The sequence below is a fragment of the Dama dama genome, chromosome 30, assembly GCF_033118175.1.
Source record: "Dama dama isolate Ldn47 chromosome 30, ASM3311817v1, whole genome shotgun sequence".
Lineage (NCBI taxonomy): Eukaryota > Metazoa > Chordata > Mammalia > Artiodactyla > Cervidae > Dama > Dama dama.
The window spans coordinates 78,425,784-78,448,830 of NC_083710.1; the positions used below are offsets into that span (position 1 = coordinate 78,425,784).

The window sequence follows — 23,047 nt, forward strand, 5'->3', positions numbered from 1 at the left end:
TGATGATTGGTACCTTGTTCACTCTGATTTCATCTTAGTCGATTTCATCTTCTCACGGGGACCCGGCTGGACTGCAGGAATGTGTCCGCTTAGAAAGTGAAATTTTAAAAATTGTCTTAATTTTGTTCCGAATGGTATAAAACGTTAAAGGTCCCCAAAGTATACAGCGAAAAGCATATCTCAAAGCTTCCTCACTCTTGTTCATAACCAGGATGGTTGTCTCCATGGACCCAGCTCTCCTGCCTCTGCCTTTCCAAGAATATTCATGTGTGTACATGTTCTACCTTTGACCTGTCTTCAATGTACAATTCAAAGGATTTTAGTAAATCTACAGATTTACGTGGCCATCACCACAATCTAGTTTCAGAACGTTTACATCGCCTCCCAAAAGATCTCCATCCCCCAGGCCCTTTGTTTGTCAGCCCAAGCAACAAATTTGTTTCACTAAATCTGTCTTATCTGGATATTTTCATGTAAGTAGGGTCATATGCTATGGAGTCCTTTGCATCTGGCTTCTTTCACTTAACAAAATGTTTTGGGGGTTCATCTGTGTTGCAGTGTTTTTTTTTTGTGTGTGTGTGTTGTAATGTTTATTTGCATTTCGTTTTCTGTTATTAAATAATAGTCCCTTGTATGGATATACCATGTTCTCCTCATCCATTCACTGGGTGGTGGTCATTTGGATTATTTCTATGTGCTGTTTTTTTTTTAAGCTCTGAATATCCTTATATACACAAGTCTTTGTGAAGACATACATTTTCATCTGTCTTGGGATAATATCTAGTAGTATAATACCTGAGTCACTAGGGGAACCCAATGACTGGGTTGTATGTGAAATTTATGATTAAATTGTAAGAAACATCCCAAATAATCTCCAAAGTCTGCCCCTTTTAGATTCCCACCAGCCATCAGCAGTGTATGAAAAATTCCAGTTTTTTCCCCCACTGTCAATAACACGTTACTGTCCGTTATAGTGGGTGCAAAATATCATTGTGGATGCAATTTGCATTTCTTAGTGGGGAACAGTGCTGAACATATTTTTGCATGCTTATTAGCCACTTGTATATTTTTTTGGGATTTAAATTCCCTTTTTATTATCTGTCTAATAGTAACATATGGTAACAATTAACCTACAGGCCTCTTGCCATCTCAACTCCTTCCTTTGCCAATTTTTAAATTATTTCTGTGCTGTCAGGAATTATAATATTCTGCATATATTAGTGATTTTAGCCTTCCTCTTACTGTACATATGGATTTAAAGTTTACCAATAATTGCTTTCCTTCGTCTCACCGCTTGGCCTCTTGTTTTGCAGTTTATCCTTTAATAACTTACCCCAGAAGGGCCTGAGTTCTTGATTCATTTAAATGTTTGAACGAAAATTCAGCTGGGTTTCATGTTTGGATTCATCTTTTATTTCTTGGAACAGTTTGGTCATTTAAACATTGAACATGTTATTGAGTGCAAGTTTGTGTACTCAACACACAGTGAGGCCCAAAAAACTGAAACATGAGTTTGGAGCAGAGAAAGTTTTGTTGCAGGCCCAAACAACAAAGAGAGCAGGTGGCTCATGCTCAAAAAACTCCCAGACTTCCCAGTCTTTCAGCAAAGCATTAAAAAAAAAAAAAATTTTGTGTTGGAGTATAGCCAGTTAACAATGTTGTGATAGTTTCAGGTGAACAATGAAGAGACTCAGCCATACATATATACATGTATCTGTTCTCCTCCAAACTCCCCTCCCATCCAGGGGCCACATGACATTGAGCAGAGTTCCCTGTACAATACAGCAGGTCCTTGTTGGTGATCCATTTTAAATACAGCAGTGTGTGCATGTCCATCCCAAACTTCCTAACTATCCCTTCTCCCATTCTCCACTCCCTCCCTCTCCCTGGCAGCAAGCAACCATAAATTCATTCTCTGAGTCTTTGAGTCTGTTGAGTCTGTTTCTGTTTTGTAGGTAAGTTCATTTGTATTGTTTCTTTTCAGATTCCACATGTCTTGGATGTCATAGCATATTTCTCCTCCTCTGTCTGACTTCACTCAATATGGCACTCTCGGGTCCATCCGTGTTTTAGCAAAGCATTTCTAAAGGCCGGGTGAAGCAGGGTTATGTGAGTGTCTCGTGCACAATTTTCTGATTGGTTCATGGCGAGGTGACAGGGCGGGCTAACTTTATCAGTCCTTAGGCATCAGTAGATCTGAGGTCCACGTGCTCATGATCATCAAGTAGTTAATTCCTTCCATTTGGTGGTGGTTTCTAGCATCTGAAGAACTCAGGAAAGTTGCCTGAGATAGGGAGGAGCTACAGCAGAGGATGTGGAACTGACTCATGAGTCTTGCTTGGTTACAGCTGTTGCTGTGGAGGGTCTGAACTTTTGTCCCCTCATATATTTTGTGTTTTTTTAGACTTTTATTTAGATGCCCAAATGATTCCTTCTTAATGTTTGAATTTCTGTGATGAAACAGGAAACTTCCATATGTTCCTCATTTTAGTTGTTCTGGGACATGATGTGTTTATTTATTATGGAGACTTTTATTTCTGAAATGTTTTCCTGAATTATACCTTTTAAAGTATTTTCTTGTTCCATTATTTAGTTCTTTTTTCTTTTGGGACACCGGTTAAGGGTATGTTGGGTCTCCTCTGTTTGTCTTCCATATTTATGGTTTTCCTGTTTTAAGTCTTCTGCTTGCTTTTTTTTTTTCCTTCCATTTTCCCCCTTAAGACTCTCATTTTTTCACCAGTGTGTATTTCCTTTTAGCTACTTCCATTTTGGTGTCTGTTAAAGCAACCCAGATGGACTCAGATAGAGTAGCATAGACAGGAAGACAACAGAAATTTAAATTTCTCACAGTCCTGGAGGCTGGAAAATCCAAGGTCAATGGTCAGTGGGTTCAGTGTCTAGACCTACTTCCTATTCCTGATTCATAGATTACTGTCCTGGGTGGTATGTTTTCCTCACGTAGTGGAAGAGACGAGCTAAATGTTTTTCATAAGGACACTAACCCCATTCACGAGGGCTCCACCCTTACAATCTCTAATCACCTCCTGAAGACCCTGACTCCAAATATCATCACGCCGGGCATTAAGTTTCAGTGTGTGAATTTGAGAATGACACATTCATTCATTATATAGCAGTGCCGTTTTTAACCATTTTTCTGTTTTTTCATCTTGAGGTCTCTCTTCCTCTTTTATTTCCTTCTCTTGCTTCCCTGAACTCTTGTAAATCCTACTCTGTTTTTGTAGACAGAATCAGTTACTTCATTGTTTTGTTAATTTATGAAAATACATTTGGGTAAAATTTTCATCTGTTGCATGTAACATTGCTTTGGTGGGTGTTGTTCATCTGTCATTCATTTTCATATTTCTCTTCTTGTGGCATCTCTGTAAAGGTTTTCTTTTTTTGTGATTAGGTGAGTTCTTTATGAAGTAGCTATTTATAGGAACTTCCCCTGGGCAGGAGACAGGGCCATATCCCTTGCCAATGGGAATTCTGTATGTATGTATAATCCTTTCAACTCTTGTTTTTCCTCAAGGTTGCAGAGACTGGTTGTGCTCCTAGTAGGGTGTCTCTTTTTCACTTTGCCTTGGCAACAGACTGCTTCCTGCTAATATGTCTTACCTGTATAGTATCTCATTTAATTTGATCTTTCCTGCTTCTGGAAATCTCTCACCATACGCTGCCCAGGAAAGCTTTTAGTGCTACCTGCACATCCGTTACCCTTTTCAGAAAGTTACTGCTGGGTGTGTTGCTGGATACCCTCATTATTTGGGCAGCATGGTTCTGCAAGGCATGAGCCGCCTCTCCAGGCATTTTTCTTCTCCTCTGTCTGACCTTCCCTGCAGTTTGGCAACACCCCCTCCTGTTGTGCTACAGATGTCTTCCAGTTTCCTCTGGGATGCAGTTTGCATTTTCATGTTCCTTGTTGCTTTTGGGTGAATTCCAAGAGGAAGTCTTTAAGCCAAGAGACTGTAACAAGACAATTCGAGTTTTTTACCTTTTCTTTGCCAACTAAAATCTCCACTACTTTCTTTGTTGTAGTCGTTATTGCCTTTAACTTTTCAAAAAGACCTAGAGAAGAAAGTAGTTTCACAAACAGCTCTGTACTTTTAGGTCTGGGATGATCACGATAGTAACAACATGCCACAAGGAAAGAAATATTAATCTTTTTTTTTTTTTTTTACCTTGACTGTTTATCTTTAGGAATTCAGAAGTTGGAGTAAGTTAAGAAGGTAAAGTCAGAATCAAGTATGGGTTGATACTTATGAACAGGAGGCCTTTAGGCTTGGTAGATGTGTATGTAGAAGGCTGTTTTATTACTGGACTCACCAGTTTTCCTATCCTGCCTCAGTTATTGTTACCCATTCATGCCTTGCCAGCATTGCTCAGATATTCCCTTGACATTCTTAGCCTGCTCAGCTCAAAACTCTTGGCTGGATTTATGTTTGAGTTAAACAACACTTTCCATGTACAGCAACAATCTGCCTGCAAGTATCACAACAAAAAGAAAGTGTGACAGGCTTTGTTGAAACATTAATATCCAGAAGTAGAAATAATCCAGGCGTGAGGTCATTCAAAGACTAAAGATAAAGGAAGTTAAGGGTACTGTCTGTTAAGTCAGTAGCTCAGTTTAATTTTTAAATGCCAAGCTGTTAAAAATTACAGTGTTTTCCTGGGGATCTTGGGCCAGCGTGGAGAGAAAGGGTCCATTTAGAGGATGGGAGCCTTGCTCTTTGCTCCGGTCAGACACAGAGCAAATGTGTCTGGAACACCTTTGCGGTTGGGTGACATGAGGGGACAGACCCTTTCCTCCCTCTCTGGCTGCACATTAGAGCCACAGCCAGACCTATCCTGCTCTGCCTCAGCAGTAGGAACCCATGTGCTCAGGGTCAGTACCAGTGATGGAGAGCAGGGCCTGTCCACTCTGACGGAGTGCAGGGAACAGAAGGTGAGGTTGGAGATGGCAGCAGAGGATGCTCCCAGAGGCATGGAGGGATCAACACCAGAGTAGGCAAGAGTGCAAGGAGGAGGCTGGCGATGGAGAAGGCGAGCTGGACTGATGTCAGTTTTTTCTGGCAGTTGTGTTTATTTTTAACCATGAGACAAAATTTAGAAAACATGTAAGGGAGTAATTTTGCCTGCTTTGTGAAGATTATTTTAAACACAGTGATGTCATAATTCATTAGATCTATGCCACACACATGTGATTGATTGAACCAATGTAGGTGATCTGTTTCACTTCGGTGTAAAGTCCATGAGCAGAGTCTAGTTGTCTTTCTTAAGACTAGGAGATGATTAAGCAAAGGATAATCACATAACTAAAAACAGTTTGGGTTTATGTTCTTTAAAAAAAAAAAAAAACAAAACCTTGGGACAGAAATTAGACCTGTGGCAGACCTATGGAATCAGACCTGGCCATTAGAAAAAGAAGCAGGACTCAAAAGGCTGGTCCTTAAATAGTGTGGCCTTGACACTGAAGTCCAACCTCAAAGGATTCTAGAGGAATGAATAATCAGGTCTAACAGGCTTTGGTGGAAAGTTGGTGGGGGAAGTGAGCATGGGAGAAACATTATTAAGTAGTAAATGATGTGTCCTGGGTGGTGGTCAGACTCACTCCCTGTCCAGTTAAACGGTATGTCTTTTTAGGCCAAAGTTCTTTGAGTCAATGACCCAGCTTATTGAGTGACTCCAGAGTTTCTAATCTATTGGCCTCTAGGCCAGTCCTCTGTGTCACAGTGAGAACGTTCAAGGTTCACAGAGAGAAAAGGAGAGGTTTCCATAAGAAATTTAGTGGGAAGCTCCTGGGAAACCTGGCTTACCTTTCAGGATAGGGAAGAGCCTTGGGCAAGAAGAACCTGCAAAATAAGCACGGTTTATCCTGAGGCGAAGAGCTGGAGGGTGGCTTGTTTACAAATGTGTGAAACACAGCCCTGAGATCCACACTCTCGCCACAGGTGACCAGGAGTGTCCCTTCTGTGACTTTGTGTCAGTAAGGCAGGTCACTCTTTCTCTGCCTCTTCTCCATCGACCCTTGTGTGAATTTACTGCCACCCCGAAGTCCCGCCGGCCAGCTGTCTTATCAGAGATGTATTTTCTCTCAGTCCTGGAGGCTGGACGCTTAGATCAAGGTGTTGGCAGGATTGGTTCTCCTGAGGCCACCTTCTCCCTGTGTCCTCCCGTGGCCTTTCCTCTGTGCATTCCTGGTGTCTCTTTGTCCAGATTTTCTCCTCTTATGAGGACGCCAATTGGATTGGGTGATGTTGTTGTTCAGTTGCTAAATCAGTCTGACTTTTTGCAACCCTGAGGACTGCAGCACCCCAGGCTTCCCTGTCCTTCACTGTCTTCCAGAGTTTGCTCAGATTCATATCCATTGAGTTGGTGATGCTTTCTAACCATCTCATCCTCTGCCTCCCTCTTCCTTAGTGACTTTTTTAACTTAGTCACCTCTTCTACTCCTCCCTCCAAATACACATTCTGGGTTTCCCGGGGTTAGTGCTTCAACATAAGAATTTGGGGAGGGGGAGGGGCACGGTTCAGTCCATAATAACCCCCATGGTTGGGTATGTTTGTTCTTTCTGCTTTTTCATTGCCATGTTCCACCCACCCCTTCACATTCTCTCTCACCCTGACTTACACTTCCACAGCGACATGGACTCTGAACCCACAGCCCAAATTCAGCTCCATCGCCCCTGCAGCTTACTGGATAGCCATCCTTCCATAACCCTCAACAGTGCCCCCAATCGCACACACACCTTCCCCTCCCACATCTTCCCTTCTGTCCTGGCTTAAAACTTGCTATTCATTGTTAAACTTTAATCTCCTCCTTCCCAGGAGCTCACTGTTTACAACATCAGGTTAATCTTTCCATGAACATGCATTTTATAGTATCATCTTTTTATTTCCATCACCACTGTTCAAGTTATCCCCTCAAGCTCAAATTGTTGCAGTAGCTCTGTAACTGGTCTACCCCAGTCCCCGCCAGCTCATCTCTTTTTTCAACCCATTAGTGTATATCATCTTCAGATTCATTTTTCTCAAGTTCTACTTTTGTTGTGTCATTATTCACTGACTCCCTGCAGGGTGAAGGCCATATTTCTCAGCTAGGCTTTTTGATGTCCACTGTGGTCTGATTCCAACCTAGTTTCCACATGCATCTTTGACTTTGCAGCAGTGAGTCTCACTCGTCTTCCTGAATGCCTCCTGATTTCTGTCCCATGGCTTTCTCTGTGCTGTTCTGCTTCCCTGGAATTCCTTCTCCTTGTCTCTTTCCAAGTATTACCCAACATTGGAGACTCAACTGAGTTTAGCTCTTAACCTCTGAATGGTGGAGAAGAGAGCTTTGTCAATACCATAATATGTAGGATGGTTTCCTGGGAAAGGGGGAACAATTGAGGGAGGGGTGTGGCAGGAAAGAAATTAATTAGGAGGTAATTGTCATAGAAACCAATAAGAAATTGAGAGGAAAGACCCTACCTAATGTCCTCTGTGTTTGTGCAAGTGCATGTTTAGTTTCTTCAACCAGATTATAAGCTTGGGAGCCACAAAATACGTTTTATCTGTTTATCTTGCTGATGTCTGCATTGCTTGGTCTGTTCGTGGATCCATAAAAGGTAACTAATGGATACTAATCATAAGGATTAGGTACTGCTCATTATCTTCCCAGCAGACTGGAAATGTGTGTTGAGTGGTACCTGATTCTCGTAGAGCCTGAATAATAATAATAATGTAGAACACAGTCTATCATGTGAACAATTAAGAGCTGAATGTAAAACTAGAAAAGGATAAGCTATGTAAAAATATGCAGAAGAATAAAATATGCTCCAATATTAGCATGCCTTGCGTGGCTAAAGGTGACATTGTTCTTGAATGAACTGAAGCCTCAGCAGGTGATTGCTGCCCCGGGGTTGGGGGGTGGTGCTGACCGGCCCTCATGTGTTTCCGGGAGGCAAGGGGGAGATTCCTACAATGAAGAGCAGAGAGGACAAATGTTACTGAAGTGGTCTCGGTGCATCTTCCCTTCTGATGTATCTTTCTTCTCTCTCTGCTTCCGGTAGATACTGTATATAATCTGCTTTCATCATGGGAGAGATAGAGCAGAGGCCAACTCCAGGATCGAGACTGGGGGCCCCGGAGAATTCGGGGATCAGTACGTTGGAACATGGACAGAAGCCGCCCCCCACGCCTTCAGGAAAACTCATGTCCATCAAGATCCAGATGCTGGATGATACCCAGGAGGCCTTTGAAGTTCCAGTAAGTTGGGGGCAGCCTTCGGCATGCGGGCGCTCGTCTCAGCCCTGGGTTTCGGTGCTGCTGGGTGGCGGGAAGATGGTCTGTGTATTCAGCAGCCCTCTTCCCACCTCACCGTGCTCCTCTGGTTCCTTCTGGTTCCGTCCGAGCTGTGGTTTTTTGGATTGATGCGTGTTGATTTTTTGATTGCGTGTGGGTGTGTCACTTGAATTCTCCTCTGACTTTCCATGTACTGATAGACACCTGTATATATGCCTATGTGTGTGTTACTTATGTTTCTGAGTTAGAGGGAATTGTGGTTTCAATCTCAGTTTAATTTCCTTTGTGGTTGTTCAGTCACTCAGTCATGTCCGACTCTTTGCGACCCCGTGGACTGCAGCACGCCAGGCTTCCCTGTTCTTCACCATCTCCTGGAGGTTGCTCACATTCATGTCCATTGACTTGGTGATGCCATCCAACCATCTCATCCTCTGCCCCCTTCTCTTCCAGCCCTCAATCTTTCCCAGCATCAGGGTCTTTTCCAATGAGTTGACTCTTCGTATCAAGTGGCCAAAGTATTGGAGCTTTAGCACCAGTCCTTCCAATGAATATTCAGGGTTGATTTCCTTTAGGACTAACCGGTTTGATCTCCTTGTGAAAGTTGCTCAGTTGTGTCCAACTCTTTGCGATCCCATGAACTATCCAGTCTGTGGAATTCTCCAGGCCAGAATATTGGAGTGGGTAGCCTTTCCCTTCTCCAGGGGATCTTCCCAACCCTGGGATCGAACCTTGCTTACAAGCAATTCCTCTAAAGGTCAGTGCATGTGTGTGAGCGCTCCATTTCTCTGCGTGACTGGCAAGAAAAATCAAAGACCTGAATGGGTGTTCTGACATCAGGAGAGAACTTGCTGACTATGTTTGTGGGTAGGGAGTGGGGGTAAAGAAAAACCCTGAACCCAGCCTACAGTCCAGCAGTCCTAGAATTGAAGAGACCCCCATCCCAGGGGCTGGGGGAGGACAAAAGAGGTGTCCAGGAGGCAGGCAGAGATGAAGGAACAGCAGCCTTGCCTTGTTCATCAGCTGGAGCTGCACACCCCCATGGTTCTGCTGTTTTCCTCGGAACCTCTGCCCTGTCGCCCCTTCCCCTCTTTTCTCATCCTTCTCCTCAATCTCCTCTTGAAACCCCACTCCTGCTCCAGGCTCAGGAACCACCACCAGTCACGTGCAGGTAGACGATCTCTTCAATGGCAGGGAGAGTCTGGACGTGTGTTCACCTCTGTATGGTGCCGATGGCACTTTTCTCAAGAATTAATTAGCATCCGTAGAATTCACAGCACACTCTGGCTTTTTCCCTGTGTTCTCTCTTGGGTACTACACACTGTATCTCACGCTGCTTGCATGTGGGGGTGAAAAAATAACTTGAATTCCAAACAGCCCAATTGTAAACAAACTTTGGGAACCTAACCTGTTTTTAAAGTGGAGACAATCTGTCTATTATTCCTGTTGGCTGGAGCAACTAAAATTTTAACAGTCGGCATTAACGTCTGCAACCCATCATTTAATCGTTTATATGATATGAGTCACTCAGTCGTATTCATTTCTAAGGCTATTGTTCCAAAAGTGTGAATTACCATTAAGTGTCTCAGGGAAGACAAACTTCGGAAGACCTATGTTTAAACCTGCCAATTTATCGCACACTGCAAATGACCTTTGTACCTTTCTCATTTTCTCCTTGTGGAATTCCTATCTCTTCAAGAACTTGGGAACTTCATATTCTGAGGAACAGTCACTGCTTATCTGCTGAAATTGTAAAAAACGGAGGCGCACACCTGCCATCTTGGTAGACTCAGACCTTCTGGAACAAGTCCCACTGCCTTCCACCCCCCTCTCCCCCACTTTCTTTTTGTTGCAAGACTGGTTTGGTGAGGTATTTCGTTTCAGTGTTTCTCCTTTGGTACTGTTAAGGACTTCTGAGCCCAAATCTCTAGCAATATGTTCTTTTAAATGGTATTCCTATATATGGGTTTGGACCAAAGGGCCATCAAACTCTGCTGTTATGTACACAGGAGCATTATATGTATTCATTTGCAGTTCTTGTTTCCTTGAAGCAAAGACTGTCAAAACTCCATTCCTAGCTACAGTTTAGCTACGAGCTAGATAGGAACTCTCTGCCTAAGAAAATAGGAATAGAAGTTTGTTTGCATCTTTTAAAATGAATTTACTTGATAATTTCTGATGTCCATGCTTTGCATTTATGACTCCTCTGCCTGGAAGGTTTCTTATACCACCTCCCCTCTCCCGCCTGCCTATAAACTCCTCTGCACCCTTAGAGGCCCTCTCTGTTTTACCCAGGTGCTAACTTCTTGAGACAGTAGGTGGGACTGTTTCTTCCCTCCTTCAGACCTCTTTGCTCATAGGTATGTCAGGGGGGAGTTGGACCACTGAGATTTAAATCGCAGCTTCTCCTACCGACTCACTGATCACCTTGAGCAAGGTACTTAATCTCTCTCAGTTTTCTCCTCTGTAAAATGAGGCTCATCATAAACCCTACCTCATTTCATGAGAACAAAAGAGTTGATACAAATGAACAACTCTTGGCACATACAAAGAGCTTGGAACATAATATGATTGATGTTGTTGTTGACATTCAGTCACTCAGTCGTGTCTGACTCTTTGTGACCCCATGGACTGCAGCACACCAGGCTTCCCTGTCCTTCACCATCTCCCGGAGTTTGCTCAAACTCGTGTCCATTGAGTTGGTGATGCCATCCAACCATCTCATCCTCTGTCGTCCCCTTCTCCTGCCCTCAATATTTCCCAGCATCAGGGTCTTTTCCAATGAGTCAGCTCTTCTCATCAGGTGGTGGCCAAAGTATTGGAGCTTTAGCATCAGTTCTTCCAATGAATATTCATGGTTGATTTCCTTTAGGGTTGACTGGTTTGATCTCCTTGTTGTCTAAGGGACTCTCAAGAGTCTTCTCCAGCACCACAGTTCGAAAGCATCAATTCTTAGGTTCTCAGCTTTCTTTATGGTCCAACTCTCACATCCATACATGACTACTGGAAAAACCATAGCTTTGACTGTGCGGACCTTTGTCAGCAGAGTGATGTCTCTGCTTTTAATATGCTGTCTAGGTTGGTCATAGCTTTTCTTCCAAGGAGTTGCTGCTGCTAAGTCGCTTCAGTCGTGTCTGACTCTGTGCGACCCCATAGAGGGCAGCCCACCAGGCTCTGCCGTCCCTGGGATTCTCCAGGCAAGAACACTGGAGTGGGTTGCCATTTCCTTCTCCAATGCATGAAAGTGAAAAGTGAAAGTGAAGTCGCTCAGTCGTGTCCGACTCTTAGCGACCACATGGACTGCAGCCCACCAGGCTCCTCCGTCCATGGGAGTTTCCAGGCAAGAGTACTGGAGTGGGGTGCCATTGCCTTCTCTTCCAAGGAGCAAGGATCTTTTAATTTCATGGCTGCGGTCCCTGTCTGCAGTGACTTTGGAGCCTCGCCCATGTGCATTTTGCATTTCACTGCTGGCTTCTTGGGCCTGGGTCCTTGCCTTATTGCCTCGTCCCCAGCACCCAGCACAATGCCTTGAGTGTAGTTAGGTGCTGATTTAAAAGTTTGAATGTTAGGGTGAGTTGATCTGACAAGTAGGATTACTGTTATTGTTAGTTTTTCACATGCCTCATCCATTCATGTCCAATTTTTAAAAGTCTTATTCGAGTTGGGTCAGAATGTTCCTTCTCAACCCATAGGCAACAGATGTTTTCCATAACTGCCTGTAGAAAGTCAGCGATCAGCATTTTTATTGACTGTGCTGATTCTAAATTGCTACCTTGTGGTCTTTAAGAAGAGAATGGGCCAGGACTCTTTGCAGCTGGGAGGCAGCAGGCTGGCCGTGGTGACTCAACCGCTGTGCTTGTGATTAGAGAGGAGGGGCTAGGATTGCAAGAGACGCGGCTTCCCACAACTGCTTTTAAACCTTGCTCTAAAACTTCCTGCTGTGAATTCATGCGGGCCCGGTGTCGCAGCCCCCCTCACCCTCCCACGTTCCCTCTTTGGATTGGACGCCCCGTGACGATAAATTCTCGTTGCTAATTCACATTTGTCACACAGATGGGCAGGCACTTGGCCGGAAGTCATTACCATTCCCTTTGGGAAACATTCTGCTGTGAACCACATCATTCCCTTGGGGGACTGAGTTTCCTGGGTCTTTTCCTGATACTTGCGTTTCAGAGAATGGATGGAGGCAAAGTCGTCATTTTAAAATGCACGTTCCCCAAATGCTTCCTGGCCCAGAGAACCACACCAGCCTGCATCATTACTTACGCCTCGAATGAAGTCTTATCAAAGAGTTTAATCCTTTGAGAGGCCTGGGCATGGAGCATCAGACTTTGTTACGCCGTGGCTCGTTCTTCCGGTCACCTTTGCTCTTAAACTTGGATGGTCTTTTTAGGTATTTTTTTCTACAGAGTTGAAAGTTCAAATGCAATATTTATAGTAAATTCTTCCAAGAGGTTTTATCATTTTTATGTGGAAAATGCTGTGCAGAGAAGCCTCACCCTGTGGCTTGTGGTATCTGCAGTGTTCCCTTCCAACCAGAGGTTATACCTTGAGGTGACATGTGGATCTGAAAGGGTTAAATGACTTCCTCTCTCCGCGCCCCCACCAGAAGGTTCCTGAGAAGGTTTTCTGTGTCCTGTCCTCATGACCCTGCTGGTAAACAAAATGCTGTTCCTACTGACGTTTGTAGGATGAAGCAGATGGCTTCTTCCCCCAAGTGTTTATTCAGTTTGTGTGTTTTCATTAGCAAGGCCACACTAGGAGGAGCAGAGAAGAGGACCTGAAATGGAGCCATGTTTTGCTGCTTTTGAGCAGCCCTAGGAAGCCGGTCTGGGAAAGATGCTCACAGGTGACGGGAAGACCCCAGGCCTGTGGTGAGGAGCGAGCCGGAGTCGCCGTAGTGTGGGTACGGGGTGCTCCGTGTTGGCCACCGCCATCCCCGGCGTTTAATCCTCCTGCCCCTGTGTTGGTGTTTTGTCGAGGCTTTCCTAAGAAGCCTTTCTACCTCCCAGGTGCCTGAGGGTAAAGTGTGGGTTTCTTAGTTTGGGGAGGCTGGGAGAGAGGCAGACGGCCCAGTGCTCCGGTGACTTTTTCCTTATTCTCCACCATTGGTCCTGGGTTGGTTCATCCTCTGCCTTAGCATCTCAAGCTGGAAAATTCTCTTGACTTGTTTATCATGCTTAGTTTTGACTTCCTGCAGGTAGAAGGGGAGCTCTGTGGGGGCCTGGCCCCTTTGGTTCTTATTTATCCTTATATTCTGTTCCTCCACAGTGCCTCAGGCTGATGCCATAACCTGTGACCGACTGCCCACACCTCTGTTCATTCATGTGCTTCTCACAGATGAGGAAAGCTGGGTGGTGCTGTCATCTCCTTTAAGATGAGGGGGAACCCCTGGGGAGCTCTTCGAGTCACCTCCTCACATTTGTATGGTGTTGAGATAGCACTGGGATGGGAACCCAGCCCTCGTGACCCCAACTTTGTCCGCCTTCCCTCGCCCCGAGCTCCTGCCTCGTCTTATAAGATCTGTGGGCTTCCACTGTCTTGCCTTACTGGATGTTTCCAAACTTGCCTCCAAGGCTCCTTTCAAATTCTCATCTTCCAGCTGCTCTGGTTCCTTTCCTATTTGTAAACACCGCCCAACATCCACCAACAAATTTGTCGAGATCCCCCAACCATCCAAGCCTCTCCCCAGGACTCCTGGGTGGGGGTCATCTCTGTCTTTTTTTTTTTTTATCTCTGTCTTAAACTACTTGTTGTCCATACCTCTAATTAGACTTGGAATCAGAAGCTCTAATCTTGTTTCTCCCTCTAAGTATAACCCCACTGAGACTCAGTTTCCTTATCTGCAAAATGAAGAGTTTGGTTCAGATGATAATCCATGCTTTTTTCCCCCCTCCCTTTCTTTTTTTTGAAAGTTGGAACCTTGCATTGACATCTTCTGTTGGTTAATTACCTCTCCATGATTATGTTTGTTAATTCCGCAGGCAAATAGTAAACTCTTTGAGAAAAGGGATTTTAATCTAAGAAATATTACAAAAGCCTCATCGGAGGTGGTATTAACAGTTCTTGTGTAACTGGTAAGTGCTCAAATCAAATATGGCGAAGGTGAATAAGCACGCATACGTGTGAGCAGATTTCGGGAGATGGTGAAGGACAGGGGAGCCTGTTGTGCTGCAGTCCATGGGGTCGCAGAGAGTCAGACACGGCTCAGTGACAGCCACAAACATGCTTATGGGGCATCAGGAAATGTTAGGATTTAATGTGTGTTTGTGTGTTGTGTTGTGTGTGTGTGTGTTAACTCATGTCCGACTCTTTGTGACCCATGGACTGTATCCCACCAGGCTCCCATGTCTGTGGAATCCTCCAGCCAAGAATAATGGAATGGGTAGCTACTCCATTTTCCAGGGCTTGAACCTGAGTCTCCTGCACTGCAGGCAGATTCTTTACCATCTGAGCCATTAGGGAAGCCCAGATGGGTGGGGTAACCTAAATAAGTATCACTGAACTAAATTGGGCTAAACTTCATGCCACTTGAGAAGATAGAAAGAAATCAGGTATTTGCCAGACAACGCATTATTAGCGGGAACAAACAACTTTGTTGGAAACAGACATCTAAAGTTTTTAAGAAAAATAGTTTGCACGTCATAATAAGAGAGACTGCAAAGGTTTTTCTTTCTTTTTTTTTTTAAACTGAGGGCAAAAGTGCCTGTGTTATCTCATACCTAATTAGGAGTCTGGCATGGTCAGTCCATAAATGATTAAACCTTTATTTCATTTTCTTAGCTTTTGAAATGAAGCAATCGTTTATTTTTCACTGTAACCTGGCCTTGACATCAGTCGAGGGCTTATTCCTCCAAGTGTTTTGTGTTTCTGCAAAAGGTCTTAAATGGTTGGAGAATTTTTAAACTCTCTTCATAATCTGGTGCTCAGAAAAAGAGGATGTAGCCGAAGTTTGTCTCTTTAAAAAGCTCTGTGTTGTCTTTTTGGGACTCCCTAGTTTACATCGACAACTTTCCTGGTGGCTCAGATGGTAAAGAATCGACCTGCAATGCAGGAGACTCGGGTTCGATCCCCTGGTCGGAAAGATCCCCTGGAGGAGGGCATGGCAACCCATTCCAGTATTTTTGCCTGGAAAATCCCACAGACAGAGGAGCCTGGCGGGCTACAATCCATAGGGTCACAAAGAGTCCGACACGACTGAGCAATGAACACTTTCAGTTCACTTTCCTTAGTTACATCAGGAAGAAGGGAGGCTGCTGGCTTGGAGCTGGACTTGTGTAGCTCACAGCAACTATGCCTGTAGAAAAACAAGGTCCTTTTCTCCGTCTTTGTCTTGTTGTGAATGATTTTGTTTCCCTGTTTAATTTCTATGTTAGCCATCTTAGAGACAATGCCCTTTTGGATCTAAAGCCACTGAATGTCTTTGTTTTTTCCTCTTCCCAAAGAGGTGGAATGTATATTTAACCTAAGATCTTGGGGGGGGCGGGGATATTGGTATATCTTTCTTTTTAATATGTGTCTTGCTTCTCCCCTGGAATCATATGTCCCCGGCAGTGGGGTTATTCCTTGCAGTTGATGGATTATATGCTCTTAGATGGGAGGTATGAGTTCAGGGCTCCTTTATTTTCTTCTTTTGTATGAACGTGCATGTAAGAGCTGGTGGCGGCTGTACTAAGACCTAAATAAAATTTAATCGACCATTTAAAACCAGAAGGGAGGTGTGTGTGCCCAGAGCTCCATTAACTGCCTCTTAAGCAGCTGCAGTTTGAACCAGAAAGAGGGAAAGGAATTTCACAAGTTCACTCAAGCTTTTTAAACATGAGTCAATATTTCTTTCCCCTTATCAGTGTTGCTTTTGGCTCCGTCTCTTAGCAGAGTTTCTGAAAGAGTATTTATGTCCACTCTGCTTTTGCACCGTCCACTCTGTGTTTTATTTAACTTGAATGATAAATGGTCCGTCTGGGTCTGGTCTCTTGAGGTTAAATTTAAAGGCTATTTTAATAGATAAAAATTTTTTTTCATAAATCATTTCAGCAAAATCCTGTTCGCCTTTACTTTCTAGTTCCTTAGATGTGAAGAGTGGAACTTAAATGTTGGCACAAAATGTTTGTGTTCCCCTTTCAACTTCAGTGTAGACTCCTGATCAAAGTCGTTTCTGTGGCTCTGACATGATGGCAGGAATTCTCTAACAGCTGTTTGCTATTTTCTCCCTGAAAAGTCTCTCAGTAGACGCTAATAAATAAGAGGAATAAACTATAACCGAGAATGTCTGTATCTGGTGGTAAAATGGGCCAATATTCTGGGGAGACGTAGGGAGTTTGAGAAGCTGCTTTCCCTCCCTCTTGTAAGTGGAGATAATAAATTGTCCTAATTATAAGAAATAGAGTGGTTAAAAGGGGAAAATCGGGACCTGGGCTAGAAGTGCGTCCTGGCTTCATGGCTTACTAGCTGGGCGGCGGCGCTGTGGATAAGAAGATAACCACTCTCAACCTGTTTCCTTGTTTCTGAATCTGGAGAACACACACTTCATGGGGCTGAGGTGAAGCTCAGGTGAAATACCTTCTGAGAAAATACCTTGCCGAGTCTAGATGGAGATTAGATTCCCCTAAAAGCTAGTCGTTTCTCTTCCTTGCACGTTAAACTTTACTTTTCTTGTTTACTAGCAGCATTGAGACTGTGCTTTTATTGTAGGGCTTTTGGGTATGTGAAGTGAAAAAAAAGCAAATGAAAACATTTTGAAATTAAAAAAGCATACTTGTGTCAGGTGGAGTAATTTTCTTTCTTTTTTCTTTTTTTTAAAAAAATTTCCCCCAGCTTTCTCTGTCGTCTCAGATGAGTCTTTCCTGAAATAGAGATGAGGATCCTAGGTGGCTTTGGAGGGTCTGTAAGAAGGAAGTGCCGCCTGGACAGGTGTGATGAAGTCGCAGCTTCTCACAAGTACACTTAATCCCTTTTTTCTGTCTATCTGTAGCTCCTCTGAGCTTCAGTTCTGGTAGCTTTAACACTGAGGGGATATTCTTAAAGCTTAAATGTTTTGTGTGCATATTGGTTTTACTGAGTTTTTGGTCTCCTCCATTTACTTAGCCTGTCTCTCCTGGTGGCTCAGCCGTAAAGAATCCACCTGCAGTGTAGGAGACGCAGGTTCGATCCCTCAGTCAGGAAGATCCCCTGGAGGAGGAAATGGCAACCCAAGTATTCTTGCCTGGAGAGAATCCCATGGACAGAGGAGCCTGGCGGGCTGCAGTCCATGGGGTCACAAAGAGTCAGACCCGACTGAGCGACTGAGCACATATTTATGTAGCCTAAAGCCTCTCTGTTTTCCTAGACAGGATTTTCCTAGGAGAACCTCGCTTCCCTCTGGCACTGGCTAGAGGTATTTCAAGGTGGATGGTTTTAGGACCCTCTCAGATGGGTCTTCTCTGTGGGTTCCTTTGAAGGAAGCATTTAGCTGACTAGGAACCTCTATGTTTAAATGTGAATATGAAACATATTAACATATAAATCGGAGTGATGTTTAAATTATCTGCTATTTTTTTAATGATTTACTTATTTGCTGTCTTTTATAAATTTGAACATTGGACATCATGCTTTTCACACCAGAGAAAGATATTGGGATGATTTAATCAGTTTGTGATCTGTAGAGAAAGTCATTGTGTAAAAACAATTCTGAAAGTCATACTTTATAATTGTGAGCGAGAGCTTTATAGCTTTCTCTTTCCCCATTTATATAAACAGGAAGCTAGACTTGATACCCAGAGTGGAATTCAGGGAGCGCTGGTGGTGGTTTATGGAACGTGATCTTGGAAACCTGATACGGGTCCCACATATATTTCTGGACATGCACAACAGGGTGCTGCTGATGATAAGAAAATGAGCAAAAATAATGGCTGCCCTTTTAAAAACCCCTTGCTGTGTGCCAGAATTTGTACTAACATCTGTCCTTACGTTCTCTTGTTTACGGCTGATCAGTGGATCTGTGAGGCGGGCATGAATGAGCCCGGTGAGCAGAGGGGACAGAAGGGCCTCTACTTAAGCCCTGTTCTCACCAGGCCGTTCGGGGATCCCTTAGAGAGGATAGCCCATCACGTGATCATGCTGGTCCCTGAGACAGATGCCAAGGATAGATACTCCGAAGTGGGTAGGGTGGATTAACAGGGCTGAGCCTGCAGCGGGGATAGCCCAGGGACCAGAGGGCCTCCCAAGGTCATCGACACAGCGGTGGCTGGTCAGGGCCCCAGGTGGAATGTTGGAGGGCTGTCAGACAAAGAGAAGCTGAGAAGGTAGAGTTTTTTTTTTTCTCCCTCCCATCAGTCAAGTATATTTATTTAAAGCACCATCCTATAGCATCAGTTAAGTTTTCAGATTGACGAGGTAGGATTGACAGGCCTTGGCAGCACGTGGGAGGGAACACCCAGAGAGAGGGGACACAGACATTCCTGAGATTTACACCTTGGTTGGCTCCCTGCCACTACCGAGGACTGGGACGTCAGCTGGCCTTTCTATGGCAGCTGTTGCACTGGAAATGATGTCTTCTTTTTTCAGTTGACGTGAAAGACGCATTGCTAATGTTCCTAATAAAAGCCACTGCTTCATTTCTAATCACAAAGAGGAATCTGTGACTCTGTAAATGAACCTCTGAGATTCATACTGATTATGGAGATTGCACAAACTGGAAGTATCAAAGGGAGGTTGATTGCTTGCTTCCCATTTATATTAGGAAAATTATATTTACTCTCTGCATTTCAATTAGCTTGTCATCCCAGAAGCTACTCTGTTCATCTTGAAGGCCAGGCTGGGAAAGCATTGACACCTAGCGTCTTCAAGTGACCATTCACAAGCCTTTGAAAGGAATGGGGGCGTGGCCTGTCCTTTAATTTTAATTCCATTTACTTACGAACTCTCAAGTGTGTTTGACGGTCATGTCATCTTCCATGGCTGTTTGTTGGAAGGTTTCTGTCCACAAACAGAACTCAAGGGCTCAGTTACCTTTGCTCTCTCTATGATGTGGTTTAGTTTGTAGTTTAGTCCCTAAGTCATGTCCGACTCTTGCAACCCCATGGACTATAGCCTGCTAGGCTCTATCCGTGGGATTCTCTAGGTGAGAATACTGCAGTGGGTTGCCATTTCCTTCTCCAGGGGATCTTTCCCACCCAGGACTCGAACCTGGGTCTCCTGCATTGTAGGCGGATTCTTTATCAACTGAGCTATGAGGGAAGCCCTTGAAGCTGTTTGTAAAGCTATGATGCTTTAGACACTAGCTGTGATGCTGAGTGTCGAAAGCATTGAAAAGCAAGAACTCCCCTGGTCACTGCTTTCTTGGGTCCCAAGGTGGCTGTGACAGCCCTTCCCAGTCCCTTCCGATCAGCTCTCATATTCCTGCAGTCCCATAAGCTGGTATCGTCCTTAGTCTTGTAGGAAGAGATAGAAGATGGGTCTTAAGCAGGTCATTCTGCAGCCAGGCAAGAGGCCTGGCCAGCAGGAGCGATGGCCCGAATAGGGCCAGGAGGGAACAGAGGAGGGGCAGGTGGTAAGTCATCCCCCTCTCCCCTGGACCACCTATCCTCTATTAGCATTTCCTGTTGCTGAATTAGAGACCCGTGAAGGAGGAGCCCAAGGTGAGCAGGCTGGAGAGACCAGTCAGTGGGAACCGCAAGAGGACACCCCGTCTCTTGGGAGAGGCCCAGGACTCCCAGAGAAAGTCAAGGCCACCAGGCCCAGGCCCCCAGGTTCCTATCTCCTAACACTTAGGCTCATCTCTCTCCCTCTGCCTTCATTCCCACCCTTGCAGCCTTGCCTCTGACCCTCCAACCTTCATCCTATTTCCTGCAGGACAATGTGCTGCACACAGTAGGTGCCAACAAAAATTCCTCTTATTCGCGTATAAGTCTTGTGATTCTTGGACATGTTTTAATTTATAGACAGCTTAATACTAGAATCCCAATGATGAAAAGGACAGGTAGGTGCAATAGCTATAGCACATGCTGAGTCTATGAGTTAAAACAAAACTTAGATGTTAACTCTTGGCCATCTAGCATGTCTTTGCCTGATGTAGATTTTTTATAAGTACCAGGATAACAGATTTTATTAGAGCGGTTAAATGGAGCGTCTGGTTTCGTAATAAGCATCAAGAATTACTCCTTCCCATAGTTAACTGGGTTTTGTGTGTGCTGAGAGGCTCACACATCTAGGTAGGTTTCATGGAGATGATCAGAAATGTCTGCTGACCCCACGACAAGGTGCCTGTTTAGGGCTCTTCTGGTTTCAGCTCCCAGCCATTATTACCATCTCAGAGGAAAAATCTTCATTCCTAGTGAAGTCTCGATGTTGGCTCTCTGTGAACTTTCTAAACCCTTAATAACAAGGTGAATCTGTCTTCCCCACCCCCCCATCTTCCTTTCTGTTCCAAGGCCAGTTTCTGTAAGGTGGATTTCCTCAGTTCCTGCCCTTAGCTACCTTCTCTCTTGAAGCTCCTGAAAGGTACATGGCAGCCTTAGAAAATAAAGTTCTAACTTTCTCCAGAAAACTGGTTCAACAGAAACCAACCCTCTGCCAGCAGCTCTGGGGCATCCTGCCAACCCAGGGCTGCTTAGAGATTTATGTGGGTACCAGTTGCAGTGCTTAGCTTCCAAACTTATTTTTTGCCCTCTGTCTGGCTCCAGAAATGGCTGCCCACGGAGGCCTGGGGAGTTGGTTTTGGTTTTTGGTCCTTATTTTCTGGTACACAAGGTACTAGATGAAGCAAGTTCTTTTTCTCTGGGCCCTGTAACCGTATGAACCCTGGAGGCCATCAGTGATTTTTCTAAGTCCTACCAGCAGCACTTGGTACCCTGGCATTGAGGTGATGCTTTATTTGTGGTCCATCTTCCTGGCTGTTCCATCATTGGGCAACTCAATTTGACAGATACATCAGTTTGCAAGAGCTGCTGTCACATATCCCACATAGGCAGTTGAAGTAATGGAATGCTTGTCTCTCAGTTCTAGAGGCTGGAACTCAGACCAAGGTGTGGGGCAGGGTTGCTTTCTTCTGAGGGAGAGTCTTGTCCAGGCCTCCCTGCTAGCTTCTGGTGGGCTGTGTGCTAAGTTGATTCAGTCATGTCCGACCCTTTGTGACCCCATGGACTGTAGCCCACTAGGCTGCTTTGTCCATGGAATTCTCCAGGCAAGGATACTGGAGTGGGTAGTCATGCCCTCCTCCAAGGGCTCTTTCTGACCCAGGGTTTGAACCCACATCTCTTATGTCTTCTGCATTGGCAGACAGGTTCTTTGCCACTAGAGCCCTCTGGGAAGCCTGCTGGTCATCTTTGATGTTCTTTGGCTCATAGATGTGTCTCTGCCAATCTGTGCCTTCCGCTTCACCTGGCCTTCTCCTTCGGTGAGTTTGTCCTGGTTTCTGCCTTTTATAAGGCCACAGCCATACTAGCATTGGGCTTCCCTGATAGCTCAGTTGGTAAAGAATCTGCCTGCAACATGGGAGACCTGGGTTCGATCCCTGGGTTAGGAAGATCCTCTGGAGAAGGGAAAGGCTACCCACTTCAGTATTCTGGCCTGGAGAATTCCATGGACTGGATAGTCCATGGGGTTGCAAAGAGTTGGACACGACTGAGCGACTTTCACATACTAGTATAGGGCCCACCGCCATCATACCTTGATCAATTGCAAAGACTCATTGTCCAAATAAGGTCACTAGTTCCTGAGGGGTGGGGGATAGGATACAGTTGGGGAGATACAATTCAACGCGTGCATATAGCAAGTTTCATTGTTTGGCTTCTTTATGAAATATTTGAGAAAAAGTTGGGCCACTTACTGCTGTGAGTTCTACATGGGCAACTTATAGACCAGTTTTCTTCTGTGGTTCCTTTAGTCACGGTGTAGAATGGGACATCTCCTTAATAGGTGGAGGAGAACTTGATCACATAACACTTTCTTAAATCACATTTATGAGTGATTAAAATGGGAACTGTAGTGTGGGTAGTCATGTTGGATGAGATACCGTGACTCTTTCAGTCAAGTGAACCGTAGGAGTGGGTTGGTTTGGAGTCATTTTCCTTCCTCCCCCAGCATTTTTCCATGAATCAGTAATGGGAGAGTGCTGGCTTGAAAGTCACCACGTAGTATCTCCCAACATCATTCACTCTAGTTCTGGCAGAGAGCCGTTCTTTTGATGAATTGGTCCAGGTTGAAAAAATAAGCCTTCACCGCTCTCCCAGCATCCTTTGTCTTCCAACAGTTATGCCAAAGAACATTACTAATCGTTGGAGAAATGCACATCAAAACCACAATGAAATATTACCTCACGTCCATTACTATGGTTGCTGTTAAAATAAAAAAATACTGATAGAACAACTAATAAGGATGTGGGGAAACTGAAACTCTTGTGCCTTGTTGGTGGGAATGTGAAAATGGTAGCCGCTATGGAAGAGTCCCTCAAAAAATTAAACATAGAATTACTGTGTGATCTAGCAATTCCACTTCTGGACATCAGCCCCGAGTAATTGAGAGCAAGATCTTGAAGAGATATACCTATTTTTATTTTTTTTTTAATTTTATTTTTTTTAATTGGACAATTGCTTTACTGTGTTGTGTTTCTGCCGTGCAACAGCGTGAATTAGCTGTAAGTATACATACATCCCCTCTCTGTCGAGCTTCTCTCTCACCCCTCGGGCTCATCCCAGCGCTCCAAGTTGAACTCCCTGCATTGTACAGAAGCTTCCCACTAAGTATCTATTTCACACATGCTGTGTGCTCAGTTGTGTCTGACTCTTTGCGA

General features: G+C 44.5%; 1 protein-coding gene across 3 annotated transcripts in view; it reads left to right on the forward strand.

Moving 5' to 3' along the window:
• The window catches only part of FARP1 (FERM, ARH/RhoGEF and pleckstrin domain protein 1), a 303,524-nt gene that overhangs the window by 58,076 nt on the left and 222,401 nt on the right, over positions 1–23,047 (forward strand). For all 3 annotated transcript variants that reach the window (XM_061133571.1, XM_061133572.1, XM_061133573.1), the window contains exon 2: positions 8,052–8,247. In XM_061133571.1, coding sequence (XP_060989554.1) covers positions 8,077–8,247 — 171 coding nt within the window. In that variant the 5' untranslated portion in view covers positions 8,052–8,076. The remainder of the gene's footprint in view (positions 1–8,051; positions 8,248–23,047) is intronic.